The sequence below is a fragment of the Mobula birostris genome, chromosome 3, assembly GCF_030028105.1.
Source record: "Mobula birostris isolate sMobBir1 chromosome 3, sMobBir1.hap1, whole genome shotgun sequence".
Taxonomy (NCBI): Eukaryota; Metazoa; Chordata; class Chondrichthyes; order Myliobatiformes; family Myliobatidae; genus Mobula; species Mobula birostris.
Genome location: NC_092372.1, coordinates 217,238,061 through 217,263,696, shown reverse-complemented (window position 1 = coordinate 217,263,696; position 25,636 = coordinate 217,238,061). Strand labels below are relative to the sequence as shown.

Below are 25,636 nucleotides of genomic sequence, written 5' to 3'. Positions count from 1 at the left end.
AGATGCTGGAGATCCAAAGGAACACACACAAAATGCTGGAGGAACTCAGCAGGACAGGCAGCATCTATGGAAAAGAGTAAACAGTCAATGTTTCAGGCCAAGACCCTTCACCAGAACTGGAAAGATCTATATTTGTACAGATATAGATATGTGTATTATATAGATAGATAGATACTGAGAACAAGAGCTGTAGAGTCCTTGAAAGTGAGCCTAAAGGTTGTGGAATCAGTTCAGATTTGAGGTGAGTGAAGTTATCCACACCTGTTCAGAAGCCAGAAGCCTGATACTTGATGTGTACCTGTGCAGATTTATCTTAAATCTTGTTATCGCTCCTGCCTTCATCATCTCCTCTGGTAGCTCATTCCAAGCACCAACCACTCTTTGTATGAAAAAATTACCCCTCGGATCTCTTTTAAGTTCAGTTCAATGTAAAATTTATTATCCAAGTACATACATGTCACTACATACAACCCTGAGATTCATTTGCCAGCAGGCATACTTATATGTAAGCTTTCTCCCTTTCACATCAAACCTCTTCCCTGTAGTTTTAGGCCCTCCTTCAGCGGGAAACAGATTCTGGCTGTTATAATTTTGTAAATCTCTATCGTGTCACCTCTCAACTTCCTTTGCTCATCGGGTCCTCCTTAATGTTCCACTAGTGATGTGCCTGGGGCCACAGTGAGTGGTCAGCAATTGTACTTTCAGTTCACTGCCTAACACTAACCCTCCATCCTGACCTTATTCCCCAGAGCTTGAAGGGTCTCGCCTCAAATATCCTCGATGCTGGTATTACTTCTCACAAACGTTTCTCATCTGGAATTGCTGTCCGCTTTGGATGAAGCTGAAGAAGTTACTGAAGTACATAGTGATGGATCCCTTCCTGGACCTGGCCATCACAATCTGCATCGTCCTGAACACCATCTTCATGGCAATGGAGCATCAGCCCATGTCTGACGAGTTCAACAACCTGCTCTACGTGGGGAACCTGGTAAGGCGTAAGGAGCACATCAGAATTTCTGTCTGGGGAAGTTCCAGAGAAATCCAGTATCATGTGTGTGTGTTTGTTTGTGTGTACCATGTGCATTGTGTGGGCTTATCTGCATTATGTACATAAGTTTCTGTGTGTGAATATTGTCATAGAGTCATAGAACACTACGCCACAGAATCAGGCCCTTCAGCCCATCTAGTCTATGCCAAACTTTTATTCTGCTTAGTCCCATCAACCATAGCCCTCCATATCCCCCCTAACCATGTATCTATCTATCCAAACTTCTCTTAAATATTGAAATCGAACCCACATGCACTTCTTCTGCTGGCAGCTTGTTCCACGCTCTCACCACCCCCTGAGTGAAGATGTTCCCCCTCATGGTCACCTTAAATCTTTCATCTTCCACCCCTAACCCATGACTTCTAGTTCTAGTCTCACCCAAACTCACTGGGAAAAACCTGCTTGCATTTACCCTATCTATACCCCTCATAATTTTATATACATAAAATGTACTGTATTGTTTATGTGTGAGTCTGTGTGTATGCCTACAGTCACACACATTGTGTCAGTACATGCCACAGGTGCATGCGTACAAGAGATTTGGTGTATGTACGAGTGCATGTGTGTGGATGGAGGGTTAGTGCGTGTGTGTGGTTGATGTGTGTATTTGTGTGTAGTGTTAGTGTATATCTGTGTCTGTGAAAACAAGGATGTGATACATGCATTAGATTTGTGTCTGTGCTATACAAGGTGCCCCTGTATTTTTGTGCAGGGGGTATGTATATTGCATATATTCATGTGTGAAGACTGGAAAAACATCAGGTTTTAGAAACATGCAGCACAGAAGTGGGGCTTTCAGTCCAATTTGTCTGTGTTGATCCTCTAGCACTTCTGCAGTCTGTGGAGAACAAACCCAGCCTATTCAGTCCCTGCTAGCCTGCAGGTCACCCTTGGGCGAGGTGTAGCACCTGATTAGCCCCTCCCCCTTGATCAGGGTCACGTGAACTCATGGGAGCAGATGGTGGATGGTCGTACGAGCAGTCGGTGCAGATCACAAGTCCTGGTTATGCGACCACTGACACCTGACAGACAATCTCTGAAAAGTATTGATAAGACACTACCCAGAAGGCAATGGCAAACCACTTCTGTAGAAATATTTGCCAAGAACAATCATGGTCCTGGAAAGGCCATGATCACCCATGTCATATGACGTGGTAGATAACAAATTAAATGTCTTAAAACCTCAAAACGTGAAATATACTAGGATTCTTCAGGAGGTGAGGAAGGAGAGTTCTGGGGCCCTTGATGACTCCGGGATGGCAGGGCAGTGGCCAGAATTGCCATATCATAACCGTGAATATCGAATGTTGAAAAGCCTGGATAGCGCGGATGTGGAGAGGATGTTTACTATGGTGGGGACATTTAGAACCAGAAGGCACAGCCTCAGAATAGATAAACTTCCATTTAGAACGGAGGTGAGGAAGAATTTCTAAAGCCAGAGAGTGGTGAATCTGTGGATTTGTTGCCACAGGCAGCTGTGGAGGCCAAGTCATTGGGTGTGTTTAAGGCAGAGGTTGATCGATTCCAGATTAGTCAGGGTGTGAAGGGTTACGGGAAAAAGGCAGGAAATTGGGGTTGAGAGGGAAATGGACCAGCCATGTTGAAATGGCAGAGCAGACTGGAAGGGCCAAATGGCCTAATTCGGCTCCTATATCTTATGGTCTAACTTCCATGTACTTGTTGTGGATAATGAAAGCAAGTATTCCATTGAAGACAATGAGGCGTAGGAGCAGAATTAGGCCATTCAGCCACCGAGTTTGCTCCACCATTCAATCATGGTTGATGGAATGGTCTCCTTAAGCAATTTATCTGCCAATACTACTGACTTCAAGCATCCTTGGACAAGTAGTTCATGATCCCTCTGTTCTTCAGTGCTCCCTAGAGCCCTTCCATATACTGTGCAGTACGTAGGGCAAGCTAGCACAGTACTGTAGCACTTAGCACGAAGCTGTAAGATTGGGGTTCGATTCCTCTCTTTCCAGGCTTTTCAATTTCCAGTAGGTTTCAATGAGATGTTCCCTCGTTCTTCGAAAGTCCAGCAGGTACAGGGTCACACTTCCCATGCTTTCTACACCACGTCCAGATTGCTATCATACGTAGTAAACGACAAGGGTCCCAACATCAATACCTGTGCTGACAAGTTTCCAGTCATATTGACAACCCTTGATTATCACCCTATTTCCAATCCCATTTGTGAAATTGCTCGAGCATTTTAGGTCAATCCCTCATTCAGGACTTCAGCAAAGGCCTTGAACTATATCAACTACTGATTCACTTAATTGCCTCTTGCAAAAAGTACATTCATTCTAATCAGACCCAATCACCCCTAAACAAAACCAGGCTGGATAACCTTAAGAGAACTCTGCCTCTCCTCCCATTGCACTTAAATGCCGTCTTTCAGAAATGTTTCCTTCATTGCCACTGCTTTTAGACCCACAGACCTGTAGTTACCTGCCGTCACCTCTGAATAAAGATGCCACATTTGCAGGACTTCATTAATCCATGGTGCCAGAACACATCTCCCTTGCCTCCTAGAGTCATAGAGCCAAAGGGCCTTATGGTACTGAAACGACTGGTCCAAGCTGAACAAGTTACACATCTAAGCTCATCACTCTTGCACATATATTTTGATCATATCCTTCTAATTCTTTCCAATCCATGTACGACCAACTGTCTTGCTAATGTACCTGCCCCAGCCACTTCCTCGTGTAGCTCGTTCCATATACTGATCGCCCTCTGCTTAAAAAGTGTTTCCCCTCAAGTTTATTTAAATAGGAACTTCAAAGTTCAAAGTAAATGTTATTATCAGAGTACACACATACAAACCCGGAGAGCCTTTTTCCTGCAGGCATTCTCAGCACATCTATGGAATAGTGACTGTAAACAGGATCAATGAAAGATCACCCAGAGTGCGGAAGGCAACAAACTATGCAAATACAAATACAAACATACAAATAACTACTGAGAGTGTGAAATAACAAGATAAAGAGTTCTTAAAGTGAGATCATTGGTCGTGGGAACATCTCAATAGATGAGTGTGGTATTAACTATCCCTTCTCACCTTAAACCTTGTCCCCTGAGGTTCTTGATTCCCTAATCCTGGTTAAAAGGCTTTGTGCGTTCTTCCTATCTGAGCCCCTCATAATTTGTATACACTTCTATAATTTCACCTGTCAATCTCCTGCACTCCATTGAATAAAGTCCCAGCTGTCCAGCGGTTAGAGTAATGCTATTGTACCACGAGCAACCTGGGTTCAGTTATGCCACTGTCTGTAAGGAGTTTGTATGTTCTCCCCATGACTGCTTCACTCAATTCTTCGATTTATGAAGGCCAACGTGCCAAAAGTTCTCCTTATGATCCTTATCTACCTGTGACAACACTTTCAAGGAATTATGGATCTGTATTTGCAGATCACACTCCTCACCGGGTAAGTCACCCCTCACACATGCCCGTATTCAGTTCTTTCTGCCATTTTTCCACCCGTGTTTCCAGCTGGTCCAGATCCTGCTGCAAGCTTTGACAGTCTTTCTCACTGTCCACTGCACCCCCAGTCTTGGTGTCATCCGCAAGTTTGCTGATCCAGTTTACCACATTATCATCCAGATCATTGACATAAATGACAAAACAGCAATGGACCCAACACTGATCCCTGAAGCACACCACTAGTCACAGGTCTCCAGTCAGAGAGGCAACCATGTACTACCACTCTCTGGCTCCTCCTATAAAGCCAATGTCTAATCCAATTTACTACCTCATCCTGAATGCTAAGCAACTGGACCTTCTTGACCAACCTTCTTTCCGGGACCTTGTCAAATTCCTTGCTAAAGTCCATGTAGACAACATCCACTGCCTTGCCTTCATCAACTTGCCTGGTAACTTCCTTGAAAACTCCCTAAGATTGGTTAGACACGACCTACCATGCTGACTATCTTTAATCAGTGCCTGCCAATTCAAATCGGCTATCTGGTCACATGGGAGGCACGAGCTTTTTAGGCTGGATGACCTTGTTACCGTGCTACATCTCTAAATAAAAATAAATTAAATACTGTAGTTGTGGCAGCATCCCCATTAATCTTTTCTTCACCTTTTCCAGTTTATATCAAATCCAGTCTTGAAGGACATATAATATCTTTCAGGGACTCTATAACTCATGTTCTCAGTATTATTTATTTACTTTTTTTTTGCTATTTGCACAGTTTGTCTTCTTTTGCACATGCGTTGTTTGTCTGTTTTTGTTTTATTTATTTAGTAAAACAACGTAGAGTAGACCCTTCCGGGCCTGCGAGCCACACCACCTCAGCACAACCCTACTCCAACCCTGACAACCCAATCTCAGGACAATTTACAATGCCCAGTTAACCTACCCGGTATGTCTTTGGACTGTGGGAGGAACCTGGAGCACTAGGGGGAAACCATGGGGAGGACGTAGAGAGACTCCTTTCAGAACGGTGCCGGAATCGAACTGCAAACTCTGGAACGCCCTGAGCTGTAATAACAGCGCCCAACCATGAAGTTTGTATGTTGTATTCTATTGTATTCCTTGTTGTACTGTGAATGCCTGCAAGGAAATGAATCTCAGGGTTGTACATGGTGACATATAGGTACTTTGATAACAAATTTACTTTGATCTTTGATATCCCCTCCTGTTTATGAGTTGTTTCTGGAATCCCATTCAGCTGCAATGTCCTTATTGTAGTAAATGCAGATGAGTAGAATTCATTTAAGGTCTCAGCTGTATCCTCTGGTTCCACTCTCAGCTTGCGATAGGACATAGGAGCAGAATTAGGCCATTCAGCCCATTGTGTCTGTTCCGTCCCATCGAGTCTTGCCCCCCCCCCCCGACTTCATCAAACTATATCTAACTACAGCACAGAAACAGCCCTTCAGCTCACTGAGTTGATACCAATCATTAGTTTTTACACGGATCTTACTCTAACCCATTTTGTTCTCTCCACATTCCCATCAATACCACCTCCGACACCCCACTTCCATCACTCACTCGCACACCAGGCTTCTCATTAAACCACCACAACAGCTCACCAGAATGAAAGGGGAGATGTACTGGGCACCCTGTTTGTGGTAGGTGAGTTTAGAGAGTCTTGACTAATGTCCTGCTCAGGGTGAAGAGATTGGCTTCGTAGCACCGTCCCACCTCCCTGTAGGAGGCTCGACTTCTACTTTTTCCAGTTAACCTCATGATCCATGCTTATTTGTCGCACACCGCTATTACAGCTCGGGGCATCAGAGTTCGGAGTTCGATTCTGGTGTCCCCTGTCAGGAGTCGGTACGCCCTCTCCATGGGATGCACGGGTTTCCTCCGGGTGCTCCGGTTTCCTCCCACAGTCCAAAGACAAACAAACCTGTTAGAAGGTTAATTGTAAATTGTCCCATGATTAGGCGAGGTTTAAATCGGGAGTTGCTGGACAATGTGACCCAAAGAGCCGGAAGGCGCGATTGCGTGCTGTGACTCTAGCTAAAATAAAACACCCGGAGCGAACCCATGTGGTCCCATAGAGAACTTGCAAACTCCACGCAGGCAACAGACAAGGTCTGGATCGCACACAGGTTGCTGGAGATGCGAGGCCTTGGCTCTACCTGCTATAATACTGTTACCCCCTGTTGTACTCTGCCCCTGGTGAACTTCTCCCTGTCCTTACCGTACTAGTAAAGTGTTCAGGGATCTCAACTGCCTTCACTTGTCGATTTCTGCCACATTATTGGACTGTGTGCTGGTATTGGAGAGGGTCGCGAGAATGATCCTGGGAATGAAAGGGTTAATGTGTTTGATGGCTCTGGGCCCATACTCACTGGAGTTTAGAAGAATGAGGGGTGTTCTCATTGAAACCTATCAAATATAGAGTGGATGTGGAGAAGATGTTTCCGATAGTGGAAGTCGAGGACCAGAGGGCACAGCCTCAGAATACAGATGTCCCTTTAGAACAGAGATGAGGAGGAGTTTCTTTCGCCCGAGAGCTGTGAATCTGTGGAGGCCAACTCAGTCAGTACACTTAAAGCCAAGGTTGATAGGTACTTGGTTAGTCAGGGTGTCAGAGGTTATGGGGAGCGGGCAGGAGAATGGAGTTGAGAGGGAAAAGAAATCAGGCTTGATTGAATAGTGGAAGAGACTCAGTCGGCCAACTGACACAATTCTGTTCCGAAATCTAATTGATCTTATGGTCTTTTGTGAACCTGCCCACCACCTACATTTAAAACTACTTTCCTCAATGTTATCCAGCCTTTGAAACCACAGAAAGCATTCTGTCTAATGCATTACGGCACAGTGTGGTAAGTGCTCCGTGCTTGACTGCAGAATACTGCAGAGAGTCGTGGGCACAGCTCGGCACATCACATGAAACAACTCCCCCTTCACGGTCTCTGTCTACACCACTCACTGCCTCAGTAAAGCAGCGAACGTAGGCAAAGACCACCCCGTCCCAGCCATTCACACGAAACTGCCTCCCCTTCACGGTCTCTGTCTACACCACTCACTGCCTCAGTAAAGCAGTGAACGTAGGCAAAGACCACCCCGTCCCAGCCATTCACACCTCTCCTCTCGCCCAATGGGCTGAAGATACAAAAATCTGAAACCCAAGTACCTCGAGTCTCAAGAACCACATCTGCCTTGCCGTTACAAGCCTACTGAACCATCCCCTAGTTGCGATAAAGTGGACTCAACCTCACTATCTACCTCATCATGGACTTGCACCTATTGTCTGACTACACTGCACTTTCGCTGTAACTGATACACTTTATTCTGCATTCTGTTATTGTTCTACCTCAATGCAGTGTTGTGATGAAATGATCTGAGCCGATGATATGCAAAACCAAGGTTTTCACTGTAGCTCGGTACACTGGATAATAATAATCACAGCCTCCCTCCACAACAATTAGTCCTTACTCTTAATAATTTCTCCTTTGGCTCCTCCCACTTCCTCCAAACTAAAGGTGTAGCTATGGGCACCCGTATGGGTCCTAGCTATGCCTGCCTTTTTGTTGGGTTTGTGGAACAATCTGTGTTCCGTGCCTATTCTGGTATCTGTCCCCCACTTTTCCTTCGCTACATCGATGACTGCATTGGCGCTGCTTCCTGCACGCATGCAGAACTCGTTGACTTTATTAACTTTGCCTCCAACTTTCACCCTGCCCTCAAGTTTACCCGGTCCATTTCCAACACTTCCCTCCCCTTTCTAGATCTTTCTGTCTCTGTCTCTGGAGACAGCTTATCCAGTGATGTCTACTATAAGCCTAATGACTCTCACAGCTATCTGGACTATTCCTCTTCTCACCCTGTCTCTTGCAAAAACGCCATCCCCTTCTCGCAATTCCTCCGTCTCCGCCGCATCTGCTCTCAGGATGAGGCTTTTCATTCTAGGACGAGGGAGATGTCTTCATTTTTTAAAGAAAGGGGCTTCCCTTCCTCCACTATCAACTCTGCTCTTAAATGCATCTCCCCCATTTCACGTACATCTGCTCTCACTCCATCCTCCCGCCACCCCACTAGGAATAGGGTTCCCCTGGTCCTCACCTACCACCCCACCAGCCTCTGGGTCCAACATATTATTCTCCGTAACTTCCGCCACCTCCAATGGGATCCCACCACTAAGCACATCTTTCGCTCCCCACGTCTCTCTGCATTCCACAGGGATCGCTCCCTACACAACTCCCTTGTCCATTCGTCCCCCCCATCCCTCCCCACTGATCTCCCTCCTGGCACTTATCCGTGTAAGCAGAACAAGTGCTACACATGCCCTTACACTTCCTCCCTTACCACCATTCAGGGCCCCAAACAGTCCTTCCAGGTGAGGCAATACTTCACCTGTGAGTCGACTGGGGTGATATACTGTGTCCGGTGCTCCCGATGTGGCCTTTTATATATTGGCGAGACCCGACGCAGACTGGGAGACCGCTTTGCTGAACATCTACGCTCTGTCCGCCAGAGAAAGCAGGATCTCCCAGTGGCCACACATTTTAATTCCACATCCCATTCCCATTCTGAAATGTCTATCCACAGCCTCCTCTACTGTAAAGATGAAGCCACACTCAGGTTGGAGGAACAACACCTTATATTCTGTCTGGGTAGCCTCCAACCTGATGGCATGAACATCGACTTCTCTGGCTTCCGCTGGGCCCCACCTCCCCCTCGTACCCCATCTGTTACTTATTTTTATGCACACATTCTTTCTCTCACTCTCCTTTTTCTCTCTCTGTCCCTCTGAATATACCCCTTGCCCATCCTCTGGGTTCCCCCCCCTTGTCTTTCTTCCCGGACCTCCTGTCCCATGATCCTCTCGTATCCCCTTTTGCCAATCACCTGTCCAGCTCTTGGCTCCATCCCTCCCCCTCCTGTCTTCTCCTATCATTTTGGATCTCCCCCTCCCCCTCCAACTTTCAAATCCCTTACTCACTCTTCCTTCAGTTAGTCCTGACGAAGGGTCTCGGCCTGAAACGTCAACTGCACCTCTTCCTAGAGATGCTGCCTGGCCTGCTGCGTTCACCAGCAACTTTGATGTGTGTTGCTTGAATTTCCAGCATCTGCAGAATTCCTGTTATTTGTACGCGTGTATGTGTCTGACTCATCTGCAAGCGAGCGTGTGAGTGGGCACGTACGTGGAGAAGATGCACCGCGTGCTCTGGTGTCCAGACGTGACTCTGCGACTTGGGGATCAGCGAGATTCAGAACACTGATTATGTCTGGCGGTTATCAAGCAGGGCGCCCACTCAGCGTGTCCGCGAGGGACCCTGAAACATGAAGCGAGCATAGAGGCAGGCTCTTTGACCTGAAGAGGCTGCGTCAGTGAAGGTCATGCTGGGAGCCAGTGCCTCCGGCGCTTGTGAAGTGTATCTGATTCGATGGCAGCCTCTTCCTTTGATTTCTTTTGTCCATCAACCGACTGAGGACAGGTTTCAGCACGGAAACTCCAGAGATTCTGCAGATGCTGGAAGTGCTGGAAAACCACACGCACACTAGCAGCAGAGTAGTGTAGAGGTTAGCACAGCGCTTTACAGTACCAGCGACCGGGGTTCAATTCCCAACGCTGCCTGTGAGGAGTTTGTACATTGTCCCCGAGACCACGTGGGTTTCCTCCCACAGTTCAAAGACGCACTGGTTGGTAGGTTAACTGGTCATTGTAAATTGTCCTATGATTGGTCCAGGATTGAATTGGGGGTTTGCTGGTGATGCAGCCAGAAGGACCTGTTCCGTGCTGTATCTCAATAAAATAAATAAATTAAAATGTTGGAAGAGCTCAGCAGGGCAGGCAGCATCTGTGGAGAGAAATGAACAGTCGATGTCTCGGGCCAGGACTCTTCAGCAGGACTGGAAAAGAAGGGATCAGAATCCAGAAGGGGAAGGAGTACAAGCAGGCAGGTGATAGGTGAGACCAAGTGTGGGGGAGGGAAGTGATGAAGTAAGAAGCTGGGAGATGATTGGTAGAAGTGATGAAAGGCAGGAGAAGAGCAAATCTGATTGGAGAGGAGGGAGGACCAGGGAAGGAAGAGGGGAACCAGGGAGAGGTGATTGACAGGTCAGTAGAAGAGAAGGAGTACAGGGGGGGCCGGAATGAGGAATGGAAAGGAGAGAGAAGAAGGGCAAGCGTAGTAATTAATGGAAGTTAGAGAAATTAATTTTCATGCCAGCACCTTGGAAACCATGAAAGGGAGTGAGACACCTTGCAGACTGCGAAGCCCCCAATACCCGCCCCTGCCCACTGCCTACGTTCTCAAACAGTGAAGTGTCAATCTTATTTAAGCAGCTGCCAGGACAGTGGCTGTCAGCTTCTCAAGTGTGAATGAGTGGTCTGAGCTGTTAAGCTACTGAGACAATCTAATCTCAAGTCTCAAGATGCGCACCACACTGGGATAAGGTTGGCAGAAGGTACTCGTGTGACTGGACAAAGCTTTGGAAGCCCCTGCTCCTGCTTACTCGGGCCGGGAGTTCGATGCCAGCGTGCGCTCAGCTGCTTAGTGGGACACGGGGCACTGGGGACAGCCATGGTGTGTACTGCTGTTCGATACTCTCAGATCTGGCCATCTGCTGGAGGAACCCAGCATGTGGAGCGGCAACTGTGGGAGGAAAGGAATTGTAAGTGTTCTGGGTCTTGATGTAGAGTTTCAACTGGAAGCATCGTTCAGAATCAGACACGAGGAATAGGGTTCCCCTTGTCCTCACTCACCACCCTACCAGCCTGTCCGTAACTTCCACCACCTCCCTACGCCACTCCCTTGTCCATTCGTCCTCCCCATCTTGACAGTAGAGGAGGCCATGGATGGATATACCAGCATTTTGTGTGTGTTTTCAGAATCAGAATTGGGTTTATTATGGCTATTGTGTACGATGTGGAATTTGTTGTCTTATAGGAGCAGTACAGAGCAAAGATTTAAAATTACAAAAGAAATAAATGGCGGAAATAATAAAGAAAAGTGAGGTGGGTTCATGGACCATTCCGAAATCTGATGGAGGACGGGAAGATGCTGTTCCTGAGTCGTTGAGTGTGTGTTCAGACTGACTGATGGTACTAATGATAAGGCATAGAATTAGGCCGTTCAGTGAAATAGAGTCTGCTCTGCCATTTGATCCTGGCTGATCCATTTCCCTCTCAACTCCATTCGCCTGCCTTCTCCCTGTAACTTTTCATGCCCTGGCTTATCAAGAATCTACCAACCTCCACCTCAGATACACCCAGTGACCTGGCCTCCGCTGCCGCCTGTGGCTACAAATTCCAGTGTCTCGTTACCCTCTTGCTAAAGAATTTTTCCTCATCTCCATTCTAAATGGACGTCCCCCTATTCTGACATTGTGCCCTCTAGTCCTAGACTCCCCCACTACTGGAAACATCCTCTCCACATCTACTCTGTCTAGGCCTTTGCACATTTGATAGGTTTCAACTAGAAGAAGGTTCTTAAAAATGGTTGCCTCTTTCATGAGGTACTGCCTCTTGAATATGTCCTCAGTGGTGGGGAGGGTTGTGCCTGTGATGGAACTGGCTGGGTCTCTCCTCCCATAGATGCTGCTCAACCCACTGAGTTCCTCGAGCAGATTGTGTGTTGTTCTAGTTCCCAGCATCTGCAGTCTCTTGTGTCAGCACCTGTGATGTGTGAGAGAGAGAGAGATGTGGTCTATATGCCTCTGTGTGTTGCGTGATGTTACATCTGTATTCATGTGTCTGCATATGTCAGCATCTGTGTTGTGTGTGTGAGCGAGAGAGATGTGTGTTGTGTGATGTTACGTCGGTATGAATGTGTCTGTGTATGTCAGCTCTGTATTTATGTTATGTGTATGTGTGCCTTGCAATGTTAGATCTATGAATGTATGAATGTGCTATGTGTCTTTGTGTGATGCATGTGTGTAAGCAGGTGCTAATTCAGTGCGTGTTCCTCCCCTGTTCGCCCGGCCGAACAAGTCAATTACACCCAAGTGACCAATTAACCCTCCAACCTGTACAGACAGTACTGTGCCAAAGTCTCCGCAACGTGGAGCGGAGAGCAAGTTTGTAAATCAGTGGGTGCAAAGTATGTTCGGTATGGTGAGAGTGGAGCACCGCAGGAGGGGTGTGGACAGGTGGCAGAGAAGGAGTGCCAGGGAAGAGGGGTGGTACGGGAGCAGACACACCCAGTCCTGAAACACCAGGCAAGGTTATTAGATTTTAAACAATTGGTTTATTGATCATTACAGAATGTCTCTCTGGTGCTTCCAGCTCTGTCCCCTCTCCCTTCCTCTTTTCCCAATCATGATTCCCCTCTCCCTGCCTCCTTCCCACTCTCGGTCTACAATATCAGAATCAGGTTTATCATCACTCACATGTGTCCTGAAATTTGTTGTTTTCTGTGGTAGCAGTACAGCGCAATACATAAAATTACTGCAGTACTGTACTAATATAGGGCTCTGCAGCAGGGAAATTCTAGGCAGTTTCTGGAGTAGGTTACATGGTTGGCACAATGTTGAGGGCCTGTAATGTGCTGTAGATTTTGATGTTCTCTGTACATCCTTGCACTGTGAGAGGAAACTGAAGCACCCGGAGGAAATCCACACGGTCACAGAGAGAATGTACAGACAGTGGCGGGAATCGAACCCGGGTCACTGGGACTGTGGTAGCATTCTGCTAACCCCTGTGCTATCGTGGCCCCCCTTCATAGTGAAGAATTCTGCCCGATGGGACTCGGTTATAACACAAATCCACTACGATGTCACTGAATGACAGACTTCACAGAAGAGGAGCTTCTCCTGTACCACACGGCATGGCAGTGTAGCAGTAAGTGCACTGCTTTACAGCAGCCAGCTGTAAGAACGGGGTTCGAGTCCCACCACGGCCTGTCAGAGGGTCGCTGTGATCACATGGGTTTCCCCTGGGTGCTCCTGTTTCCTCCCGTGTTTGAAAGACATGCAGTTGGAGTTAGTGAGTCGTGGACATGCTATGTTGGCACCCAAAGTGTGGTGACACCTGTGGGTTCCCCCCAGCACAGTTCTCATTGATTTGATTTGACGCAAAACAATGTATTTCATTGTATGTTTCGATGTACATGTGACAGATAAAGCTCATCTATTCTCTCTCTTTACCTAAGGACTCTGAGACCACCAAGTCATACAACTGGATAGCACGGAAACAGGCCCTTCAGCCCATCACGTTCATGTTGACTACACTAATTCCATTTGCCTGCATTAGGAAGTTGGTGTACCTGCAGTAGGGTGAACCTGCTGAATGGTAGTGAGCCCCCCTCTCCCCCCACTGCACCTGTACACATTTAGCTCAGCGGATTGCTTTAGACTTGGTGATTTAATTATCTGCCGTTCTATTGCAGAACAGCAAATTTCATAACATTTTCCAGTGATAATAAACCTGGTTCCCTTAGAACCTTTGGACCAGAGATGAGGAGGAATTTCTCTAGGCAGAGGTTGGTCATCAGATGCCTGGGACACCGCTGGCGTTTAGGGCAGCTATGAAGGCCCTCCATCTTTGTCTGTCCTCGGCCATCTTCTCCATTGTGCTCCAGGTGCGGTTCAGGGTCCTCATGTCTGCCTCTACGGTACGGCGCCAAGTTATCTTTGGTCTCCCGCGTTTTCTGCACTCCTCAGGGGTTCAGTGAAGTGTTGTCTTGATGACGGAGTTGGCCTCTCTTAGCCAGAGATTGGTGAATCTGTGGAATTCATTGACACAGTTGGCTGTGGAGGCCAAGTCACTGAGTGTGTTTAAAGCAGAGGTTGATAGGCTCTTGATTAGTCAGGACTTCAAAGGTTATGGGGAGAAGACAGGATAATGGGATTGAGTGGGAAAATAAATCAGGCAGAGCAGGCTTGATGGGCCGAATAGTGTAATTCTGCTCTGAATTCTGTCTTATTCTGATGGGCCGGATTGTACCTGCTGCCGACTGATCTACCTTCGCATTTTCTCACCAGGTTTTCACCGCGATCTTCACGGCTGAGATGGTGTTGAAAATCATCGCCCTGGATCCGTACTACTACTTCCAGCAGGGCTGGAACATCTTCGACAGCATCATCGTCTGCCTGAGCTTGATTGAGCTGGGACTGGCGAGAGTGGATGGTCTCTCTGTGCTGCGTTCCTTCAGACTGGTAATGCCCTGTCTTTTAACGTTATCTCTTCACGCGAGTGACAGCATTGCTTTTACCACATCTCATCTCCCGCAGCCCCAAACGCATCGGGCAGGGTTCTAATCCCAGGACGAGAGGATTAGGATGTGATGCTGGGGCTTTATAAGGCTGTGGGCAGTCCACATTTGGGGTATTCTGAAAGGTTTTGGGCCCCTTATCTGTGAAGACATGCCTGGTATTGGAGAGGGTCCAGAAGAGGTTTACGACAATGATCCTGGGTATGAAAGTATTAATATGTGAGGTGTGTTTGATGGCTCTGGGCCTGTACACACCGGAGTTTAGAAGAATAAGGGGTGGATCTTATTGAAACTTTCGGAATACCTAATGCTTGCTTGCTTGCTTATTTATTTATTTATTTATTTATTAATTATTTTTTTCCTTTTGTATTTGCAGAGTTAGTTGTTTTTTTGCACGCTTGTTGAGCACCCAAGTTGGTGTGGTCTCTCATTAATTCTATTATAGTTATTATTCTATTATGGATTTATTGAGTACGCCTGCAAGAAAATGAATCTCGGAGTCTAGGTGCATGGAGCTTAGAAAAATAGAGGACTATGCGGTAGGGTAATTCTAGGCAGTTTGTGGTGGCCAGTGCGATCATGTTTGCTGTTGTGTGCTGGGGCAGTAGGCTGAGAGTAGCAGACACCAACAGAATCAACAAACTCATTCGTAAGGCCAGTGATGTTGTGGGGATGGAACTGGACTCTCTGACGGTGGTGTCTGAAAAGAGGATGCTGTCAAAGTTGCATGCCATCTTGGTCAATGTCTCCCATCCACTACATAATGTACTGGGTGGGCACAGGAGTACATTCAGCCAGAGACTCATTCCACCGAGATGCAGCACTGAGCGTCATAGGAAGTCATTCCTGCCTGTGGCCATCAAACTTTACAACTCCTCCCTTGGAGGGTCAGACACCCTGAGCCGATAGGTTGGTCCTGGACTTATTTCCTGGCATAATTTACATATTACTATTTAATTATTTATGGTTTTATTACTATTTAATTATTTATGGTGCAACTGTAAGGAAAACCAGTTTCCCCCGGGATCAATAAAGTCTGACTATGACTATGTTTCTGGAGTAGGTTAGGTGATCGGCACAACACTCTGGGCCGAGAGGCCTGTGGATATCTATGTTCTATGTGTATAGTGACATATATGTATCTTGATAATAATTTTCTTTTGAACTTTTGAACTTTCAATTCTTGAATATTGAAAAGTCTAGATAGAGTGGACATGGAGAAGATGTTTCCAATAGTGGGAGAGTCTAAAACCAAAAGGTACAGCCTCAGAACAGAGGGTGGTGAATCTGTGGATTTCATTGCCACAGATTGCACTTGAGACCAAATCATTGGATATATTTAAAGTGGAGGTTCTTGATTATTGAGGGTGTCAAAGGTTACAGGGAGTGGCAGGAGAATGAAGTTGAGAGGCAAAATAAATCAGCCATGAGCAGACTCGATGGGCTGATTCGGCCCTTAAATCCTATGGCTTTATGGAGAGGTCAACTATTTAGGATGGAGATGCTTCCACATTACAGTGCACCGAGCAGGGAAGCTGGGAGTGTATTGAAACACACTCCTCGTCTGTATTCCCCTGGCTAGGTGTCAGCACAATCCAACTTGTTGTTTGACTACACACACAAAATGCTGAAGGATCTTGGCCTGAAACGTCGACTGTATTCTTTTCCATAGATGCTGATTGGACTCCTCCAGCGTTTTGTGTGTGTTGCTTGGATTTCCAGCATCTGCAGATTTTCTCTTGTTTGTTGTCTAACTGTACTGAGCATCCAGCCCTGTCTCCCATTGCCTCCCTCAGCCCTTCCACTGTCTCTGACCTGCCATGCTGCTTGTCTGATCGAGGAGCTGGTGTATCAACAGTTATATTCACTGGAGCTTGGTCCCGTGACAAACTTGGTCCCCTAGACATTTGTAACACACACAAAATGCTGGAGGAACTTTGCAGGTGAGGCAGCATCCAGACCAAAAAAAGGGTCTTGGACCGAAACATTGGCAGTTTATTCACCTTCTTAGATGCTGCCTGACTTATTGGGTTCCTCCAGCGTTTTGCATGTGTTACTCTGGATTTCCAGCAGCTGCAGAATCTCTTGTGATTATGATTCCCCAGAAATTTGTCTCAGATTTTCTTCTCTTCCTGAAAAGCACTTCAGAGAAACATTGTTAAATTGGTTCATTTACAGTATTTACTGAGACTCAGCACAGAACATGTCCTCCCGGCCCCTCGAGCCACACAGCCTCGCAACCCCCAATTTAACCGTGGTCTAATCACAGGACAATCACCAATTAACCTATCAACCTGTGGGAGGAAACCGGAGCACCCGGAGGAAACCCCCACAGCCACCGGGAGGACGTACAAACTCCTTATAGGCACTGGCGGGAATTGAACCTGGGTCGGTGGTACAGTAAAGCGTTGTGCTAACCACTACGCACTGGGCTGCCTCTTATATTATTACTGTCACGTGTAGCAAGCTCAGATGGCTCCGGTATACGTTGGTGACTCTCTGCGGGCTGCAGGAAATTGTACCAGCTTTCCTCTTAAATATACTCCTTTTGAATGACTACAGTTTACAGTCCCTGATGTTTACAGTTTATAGTTAGTGTTCCATAGATAGATTTACTAAATATGCCTGCAGAAAAAGAATCTCATGTGGTGACATGTATGTACTCTGATAATATATTTTGAACTTTGAGCTGAGCTACAGTGAAAAGTATTGTTTTGCATGCCATCTTTACCAATCATTTCATCATATTGGTTCTTTGAGGCAGTACAAGGGGAAAACAATAACAGAATGCAGAATAAAGTGTAACAGTTACAGAGAAAGTGCAGTGCAGAGAAGGGGCAGACGATAAGGTGCAAGGCTATGGCGAGGTTAAGGGTTATTATATAAAGGGCCTTTCAGAAGTCTTATAACAACGAGATAGGAATGGTGCTTAATCCTTACTTGTGTAACTTTCACAGCAATCCAGTTGTTTCTAAAGGTTTAAAAATTGGCTTTATTTGTCACATGCCCATGGACACACTGAAACGCAGGGTGAAATGGGCAGCTTGCATCAACAACCAATACAATCTGAGGGGTGTTCTGAGGGGCAGCCCACAAGTGTCACCACGCTTCCAGCACCAACATAGCAGGCCCACAACTCATTAATGCTTACTAACGTGTACATCTTTAGGCCCACAACTCATTAAAGGCTGATTTATACTTCTGCATCAACTCGACGCCATAATTACGGCGTCGCCACGAACCTGACGCAGAGACTACGCGGATCCCTACGCCGTAGCATGACACGCACCTCTCCCAAAATGTAACTACGCATTGCGGCAACGCAGACTGAACAACTGTGCTTGGTCCACTTGGTAGCATCACATTTCCACCTACGCTGCAATAGCTTCCCATTGGGCGACTGAAGGGCAGGGAAGGAACTCTGGCTACAATGCTTTCCATAAAGCTTTACAGACCTCCGAAATTATGGAGGACACATTTCGCTTTTACGAAAAAAGACGCTTGCTTTAAACTTGTTTACCCCGAGGAAGACTACCATGACCATGAAGCCTTGCGCGGGCAGGTGTGTGCGCATGCACGATGTGCCTGAATTGCAGAGCGACGCAGACACACCAACGCACAAGTATAAATGCCCTCAATGTGCGTAGGCCACTTGTGTAGGTTACGGCGTCGAGTTGACGCAGAAGTATAAATCAGCCTTAATACTTACTAACCTGTACTCTTTAGGCCCACAACTCATTAACACTTACTAAACTGTACGTCTTTTGAATGGGAGGGGAAATCAGGGCACCCGGAGGAAACCCACACAGTCACAGGGACAACATACAAACTCCTTCAAAGCTCAAAGTAAACTTATAATCGAAGTACACAGAATCACCTTATACAACCCTGAGATTCATTTTCTTGTGGGCATACTTAACGAATCCATAATAGAATAATAATCGTAATAGAATCAATGAAAGACCGCACCAACTGGGTGTTCAACCAATATGCGAAAGACAACAGACCTCCAAAAAGGAAGTGGGACCATGGGTTGTGGGAACATTTCAGTGATGGGGCAGGTGAGGCTGAGTGAAGTTGCCCCTCTGGTTCTAAAACCTGATGGTTGGGGGGGGGGGGGGGGGGCGGCTAATAACTGTTCCTGAACCTGATGATCTGAGACCTGCGACAGAGCTTTGTGTGGATGTGCTGAATGATGGGAGAGGTGTTATCCGCGGGAATTGAAACCTGATCTTCCCATCGCTAAGGCTATGAAGCATTATGCGAGAAATTAATTGAGTTTCTGACCCATTTATTTATTGAGAGACAGCACAGAATAGGCTCTTCCGGCCCATCGAGCCGCGCTGACCAGCAATTCCCCGATTGAATCCGAGCCCAATCACAGGACAATTTGCAATGACCAATTATCCCATAAATCAGTACGTCTTTGGAGCATGCGGACAAAACCAGCGTGGTCACGGGGAAGTCATACAAACTCCTTACAGTCAGTGGCAGGAATTGAACCCGGGCTGCCTGTACTGTAAAGCGCCTTGCTGCCCTATTCAGCTACTGGGATTTAATTTCACCCAGTTTCCTGGTAGGATCTGAACTCGTATCTCAACGGTCATTAACCCACACCTTCTGATAATAGTCAGGTAACATACTCATGACACGCCGACACACTTTGTTCCTGGTAACTCACATACCACTGAGGTCCAGCTCAGAATTAACCCTCAGATACCTCCCTCAGGTGAAGGGTCTACTTCCTAGGATGGGGAGAGACTGGGCTGAAACATAGAAACATAGAAAACCTACCACACAATACAGGCCCTTCGCCCCACAAAGTTGTGCCGAACATGGCCCTAATTCAGAAATTACTAGGCTTACCCATAGCTCTCTATTTTTCTAAGCTCCATGTACCTATCCAGGAGTCTCTTAAAAGACCCATTCATATCTGCCTCCACCACCGTTGCTGGCAGCCCATTCCATGCACTCACCACTCTCTGAGTAAAAAACTTACCCCTGACATCTCCTCTGTACATATTCCCCAGCATCTTAAACCTGTGTCCTCTTGTGGCAACCACTTCAGCCCCGGGAAAAAGCCTCTGACTATCCACACAATCAATGTCTCTCATCATCTTATACACTTCTATCAGGTCACCTCTCATCCTCCGCCGCTCCAAGGAGAAAAGGCCGAGTTCACTCAACATTTTTTCATAAGGCATGCTCCCCAATCCAGGCAACATCCTTGTAAGTCTCCTCTGCACCCTTTCTATGGCTTCCACATCCTTCCGATAGTGAGGCGACCAGAATTGAGCACAGTACTCCAAGTGGGGTCTGACCAGGGTCCTATATAGCTGCAACATTACTTTTCAATTTCAATTCAATTCAACAATTGATGAAGGCCAATACACCGTACGCCTTCTTAACCACAGAGTCAACCTGCGCAGCTGCTTAGAGTGTCCTACGGACTCGGACCCCAAGATCCCTCTGATCCTCACACTGCCAAGAGTCTTACCATTAATACTATGTTCTGCCATCATATTTGACCAGGCTGGTGCTGGTTCCTGAGAGACATAGGGGTGGATGTGTGAATGGAGGCAGAAGTTTCCAAGATGTTTCCAATAGTGAGGGCAGGGATGAGTCTTGACCATTACTTGGTCACTCATAGACCCAGTGAGGCCAGAAGGTTCCTCAAGAGCTAGAAAGCCCTTATCTAGCACCCAGAGAGCATCTATTCTTTCTACTTCCACTGGCATTTCCAAAAATAAAAGGAAATAATGCATGGTCAGGACTGGAAAGGAAGGGGTACAAACCCAGAATAAGAAGATGGGGTCAGAGAGGAAGGAGAGGAAGGAGTACAAGCTGGCAGGTGATGGGTGCGTCTAGGTGAGGGTAGGGGAGGGGGATGAAGCGAGAAGCTGGGAGGTGATAGGCCGACCGCTGGGAGCTCCATCCTGAGATGGTATGAAGATTGATTTCTCAAACGTCTAGCAATTTCTCCCTGCCTCCCCCTTCCCTCTTTTTCCGTTCTGTGTTCTGGCTTCCCTCTTGCTCCTTCTCTTCTCTTCTCCTCTCCTCCCCCATCACCTCCCTCTGGTGCCCTTCCTCCTTCCCTTTCTCCCATGGTCCACTCTCTTCTCCAGTAAGGTTCCTCCTTCTTCAGTCCTTTTCCACCTATCACCTCCCAGCTTCTCACTTTGTCCCCCTTCCTCCAGCAAACTACCTTCTCCCTCATCCCCACCTGCCAACTTGTACTCTGTCCCCTCCCCCACCTTCTGATTCTGGATGTGTGCTCCCCTTCTTTCCAGGGCTGACAAAGTGTCTTGTCTTGGCCTGAAACGTCGCCTCTTTTTTCCGCTCCATAGATCATGGGTTCCCAGTCTGGGACCGATGGACCTCTTGCTTAATAGTATTGGTCTGTGGCATCAGAACAGTTGGAAACCTCTGTGATAGATGCTGCCTGACCTGCTGAGTTCCTCCAGTCATTTGTGTGTGTTGCTCTGGAAATGAGAGCTCCTGTATTCCGTTTAAATGTTGTTTTGGACCACTTAGTTACATAAGTTAAAATGCATGTGGACAGTACTTGGATAGAAGAGGAGCAGAGGTCTAATGCAGGCGAATGGTACTAGTGTAGAGGATATTAGAAACAGCAGGGACACGATGGGCAGAAAGGCCTGTTTCTGTGGTATTCAACTCCATTGCAACACCCACAAAATGCTGGAGGAACCCAGCAGCTCAGGCACCATCTATGGAGAGGAATAAAGTGTCGACATTCCAGGCTGAGAATAAAAATGTCGGGGGCGGGGGGAGGAAGGAGGAGAAACAAGGTATTTGGTGGAGGGGGGGGTGAAGTTAGAAGCTGGGAGGTGATAGGTGGAAAGGGCAAAAGGCTGAAGAAGAAGGAATCTGGTAGGAGGGTGGCCTATGGGAGAAAGAGAAGGAGAAGGGAAGGTGAGGAGAAGAGAAAGGATAAGAGGAGATTCAGAATGGGGAATGGAAAAGTAGAGAAGGGGGAGGCAGGGAGAAATTGCCGGAAGTTTAAGAAATCAATGTTCATGCCGTCAGGTTTGTTTGTCTGTCTGTCTCTCAAAGTATAAAGAGAGACAGTGAAAATTCACTTGGCATTAGGGATCATAATTGGGAAAAAAAGCATTAATAAAAATATGACAATGGGAGTAAACAAATAAAAATCAAAAGCAAAACTCCTAGTGCTGGGAATCTGAAATAATTGTAAATAATTGATAAGACAAAGATTCAGTTAAAGACCCACTGCCTTCCGTAATGTGGCTGGCTACTTTCTGAGATGCAAATCAAATGATTTTTTTATTCACAGAAAGAATAAGAGGGACTTGAGGAGGGGGAGAGAGTGAAAGAGAGACAGACAGACAGAAAAGAAAGAGAAACAGCAAGAGAGAGGAAGAGGGAGACTGTGGGAGGAGGGATGTAAACAAACAGAGACAGAGAAAGAGAAAGACTGAGAGACAGAAAAAAAGAGAGAGGGAGAGAGGTGGGTGGACAGACAACACACATTAAATGAGGGAGGAACTTATCAAGTCAGGCAGCATCCTTGGAAATAAGTAAACAGCGGACATTTCAGGCCAAGACCCTTCATGAGGACTGGAGAGCTAAGAGGCAGAATCAGAATAAGAAGGTGGGAGGAGGGGGAGGATAACAAGCTGACACTGATAGGTGAGGCCAGGTGAGGGGGTAGTTGGGTGGGGGAGGGGGATGAAGTATGAAGCCGGGAGGTGATAGGTGGAAAAGGTGGAAGAAGGAATCTGATAGGAGAGGAGAGTGGGCCAATGGAAGAAAGGGAGGGAGGAGGGTCACCAGAAGGAGATGATGGGCAGGGAGGAGAAGAGAAGGGGTGGGAGAGGAGCCAGAACGGGGAACGGATAAAGAGAGAAGGGAGGGAGGGAGGGGAGAAACTACCCAATGCTGGGGAAATCGATGTTTAGGCTATCAGGTTGGAGGCTGCCCAAGCAAAATATGAGGTGTTGCCCCTCCAACCTGAGTTTGGCCTCGCCTCATCAGGGCAGTAGAGGACATGACAGACCAATGACAGACATGTTAGAATGGGAATGGGAAGTCAAGTCGAAATTGGCGGCCACCAGGGGATCCCAGTGCTCAACAAAGAGGTTCCCCAGTCCTCGCCAGGTCTTACCCATGTAGGGGAGCCTGCGCCGCGACCACTGAATGCAGAAGATAAACCCCTCGGACCTGCAGGTGAATATGTCACCTCACCTGGATGCACTATTTGGAGCGCTGATGGTGGTGAGAGAGGGGGTGCGTGGGTCGGAGCAGCACTTGTCCTGCTTGCAGGGTACGTGCCTGGAGGGAGATCAGTGGGGCGGGATGAGTGGACAGGAGAGCTCGATCCCTACAGAAAATGGAGGGGGTACCCGATGAAGGGACTCGGCCCGAAAGGTCGACTGTTTATTCCCCTCCAAGGATGCTGCCTGACTTGCTAAGTTCTACCAGCATTTTGTCTGTGTGTTGCTCAAGATTTCCAGCATCTGCTGACTCTCTTGTGTTTAAGACAGACAGACAGAGAGAAAGACTACGAGAAAGAGAGAGACAGGCAGGCAGACAGAATGTGAAAGACAAAGAGGGAGACAGAGACAGTGGAGATCAGAAAGACAGAGAATGGGGGGCAGTGGGAGAAAGAGAGAGCGGCGTGGGGAGAAGAAGGGAGCGGCGTCAGGTAAACGTTACTCTCAAGAGTTACACTCTGCCTGTAGGTACACATTTGAGCCTTCTGATTAGTTTGTGTCAGAAAGGATTAATGTCTGCATATTAACAACACTCAAAGGGATTTCACTTGAGTGTATCCTTAATATCTTCTTAATACTGAACCAATCTTAATATCTTCATTGGCGCAGTGTCAAATTTTAGTCTTGTTGCGCTACTGTGAAGTGTCTTGGGACATTTCCCGACCTTAAAGGGGGCGAGAGAAAATCAGGTTGTTAGAGAGCGAAGTCACGCTGGTTTGATGTCTGCATGAAGGTGCTAATTAATTTGTTTCAAATAGAACGATGTCACTTCTAATTTGTTAACTTGTGCAGGTTATTAGAAAGTGTGAGTTCTGTTATTACAATATAATTTAAATCTAGCATTTTATTTTGGATTTATAACCTCTGAAGGTTTTGTTTTGCTTTTTAAAATAGCTGCACAAAATCAATGCCTCATTTGGGTCCAACGTAATCAAGTTCAGTATCACAGTAATCAGAATCAGGTTTATTATCACAGTCATGTATGACATGAAATTTGTTCTGTGGCAGCAGTACAGTGCAGAGATATAAAATCACTATAAATTACACAAATAAATAAATAGTTTAAAGCAAAATGAATAATGAGGTAGTGCTGACGGGTTCATGGACATTCAGAAATCTGATGGTGAGTGGTGGCGGCGAAGAAGAGGTGCAGCGAGCAGAGGTGAGAGTGAAGAGATTTAATAGGAACCTGAGGGGCAACTTTTACACCCGGAGGGTGGTCAGTACATTGAGTTAGGTGCTAGACAAAGTGACTGAGGCCGGTACATTTATTTTTATCATTGAGAATCAGTGCAGAATAGACCCTTCCGCACCTTCGAGCCATGCCAGCAGCCATCCTCCGGTACAATCCCAGCCTAAGTACAGGACGATTAACCTACCGACTGCTACGTCTCTGGAATGTGGGAGGAAACCAGAGCACCCGGGGGAAATTCAAGCAATCACGGAGAGAACATACAAACTCTTTACTGGCAGCGATGGGAATTGAACATGGGTCGCCTATACTGTAAAGGGAATGTGCTAACCACGCCGCCCTACATTGGCAGTACTTGAAAGGTTCTTGGGTACATAGAAACATAGAAAACCTACAGCACAATACAGGCCCTTCGGCCCACAATGCTTGGCCGAACATGTACTTTAGAAATTACCTCGGGTTACCCATAGCCCTCTATTTTTCTAAATCCTTTTAATTAATTTGCATTCACTTCTGGTGTAAGCTGTATTACTTATTTCATGTTAGTTTTTGCATCGTAAATCTCAGTTTACCCAGTCCTGTGTCACTCTCATCATTACAGGTATTTCATCAACAGCATGCAGATTCATGCTCTTTTTGAAACTGCAATTTGACTTTTCATCATCTTCTCTTCCCCTTGCAGTCCATTTATTTTTGCATGCCCAGCAGGCTCTTTGCATGTGTCCTACTTTGTTATATTTTCTGGAAGTTTCACCATGAATAACAGACGTTTAGAGCAAGGGTTCCCAGCCTTTTATGCCTTGGACCCCAACCGTTAACCATCAACCGATGGACCCCAGGTTGTGAACCCTTGGTTTAGAGAGATATGGATCAAACAGAGGCAAAAGGGACGAGCTTAAAGAGAATCCTGGCTAGCATGGACCAGATGGGCAGAAGGGCCTGTTTTCCTGCTCTATGACTCTAATACCACAAAATATTGGGGTCACCATATTATTAAAAGAATGTAGACACAATAACATCTTTCTGTGATAATAATACTGGGATCAAAGTTATATCTTGAGTTAAAGTTTAGAACTGAGCTCAAATGCTGTCTATGTGGAGCTTGCATGATCCTCCAGAGACGCTGCTCAACCCACTGAGTTCCTCCTTTGGATTTTCTGATTAAAATCGTCCCTCCATTAAAGGAGTGCAAGGACCCAGTATTTGACTCGCTCTTGTGAGATTGGTCATTCAAAGTGTGAGACAACTCTTGCCTCTTGTTCAAGCAGGCTGAGTGAAGAAGCTCCCCCTCAGGTTCCCTTTAAATATTTTACCTGTCATCCTTAATCTATCAATAACATTGACTTATCTTTGGTTCTAAATTTGTTCCGTCATTTCATGGCCCCCAACAGCCCTGCTGAGATTTCAGCCTGTGCCTGTCAATCAGTGGTAGGCCTCACTGCTAATCCAGTGAATTAAATATACAGAGCAACAAATATTTTTGAAATTGTTGCTCCCTCAGAATCTTTTTCTTTGCAGTT

The 25,636-nt window shown here is 46.6% G+C and overlaps 1 protein-coding gene across 4 annotated transcripts in view; it reads left to right on the top strand.

Annotated features, from left to right (window-relative positions):
- scn5lab (sodium channel, voltage gated, type V-like, alpha b) overlaps window positions 1–25,636 on the top strand; it is a 480,040-nt gene that overhangs the window by 271,027 nt on the left and 183,377 nt on the right. For all 4 annotated transcript variants that reach the window (XM_072254130.1, XM_072254129.1, XM_072254125.1 and 1 more), the window contains exons 15-16: window positions 750–988; window positions 14,440–14,613. In XM_072254130.1, the coding sequence (XP_072110231.1) occupies window positions 750–988; window positions 14,440–14,613 (413 nt within the window). The remainder of the gene's footprint in view (window positions 1–749; window positions 989–14,439; window positions 14,614–25,636) is intronic.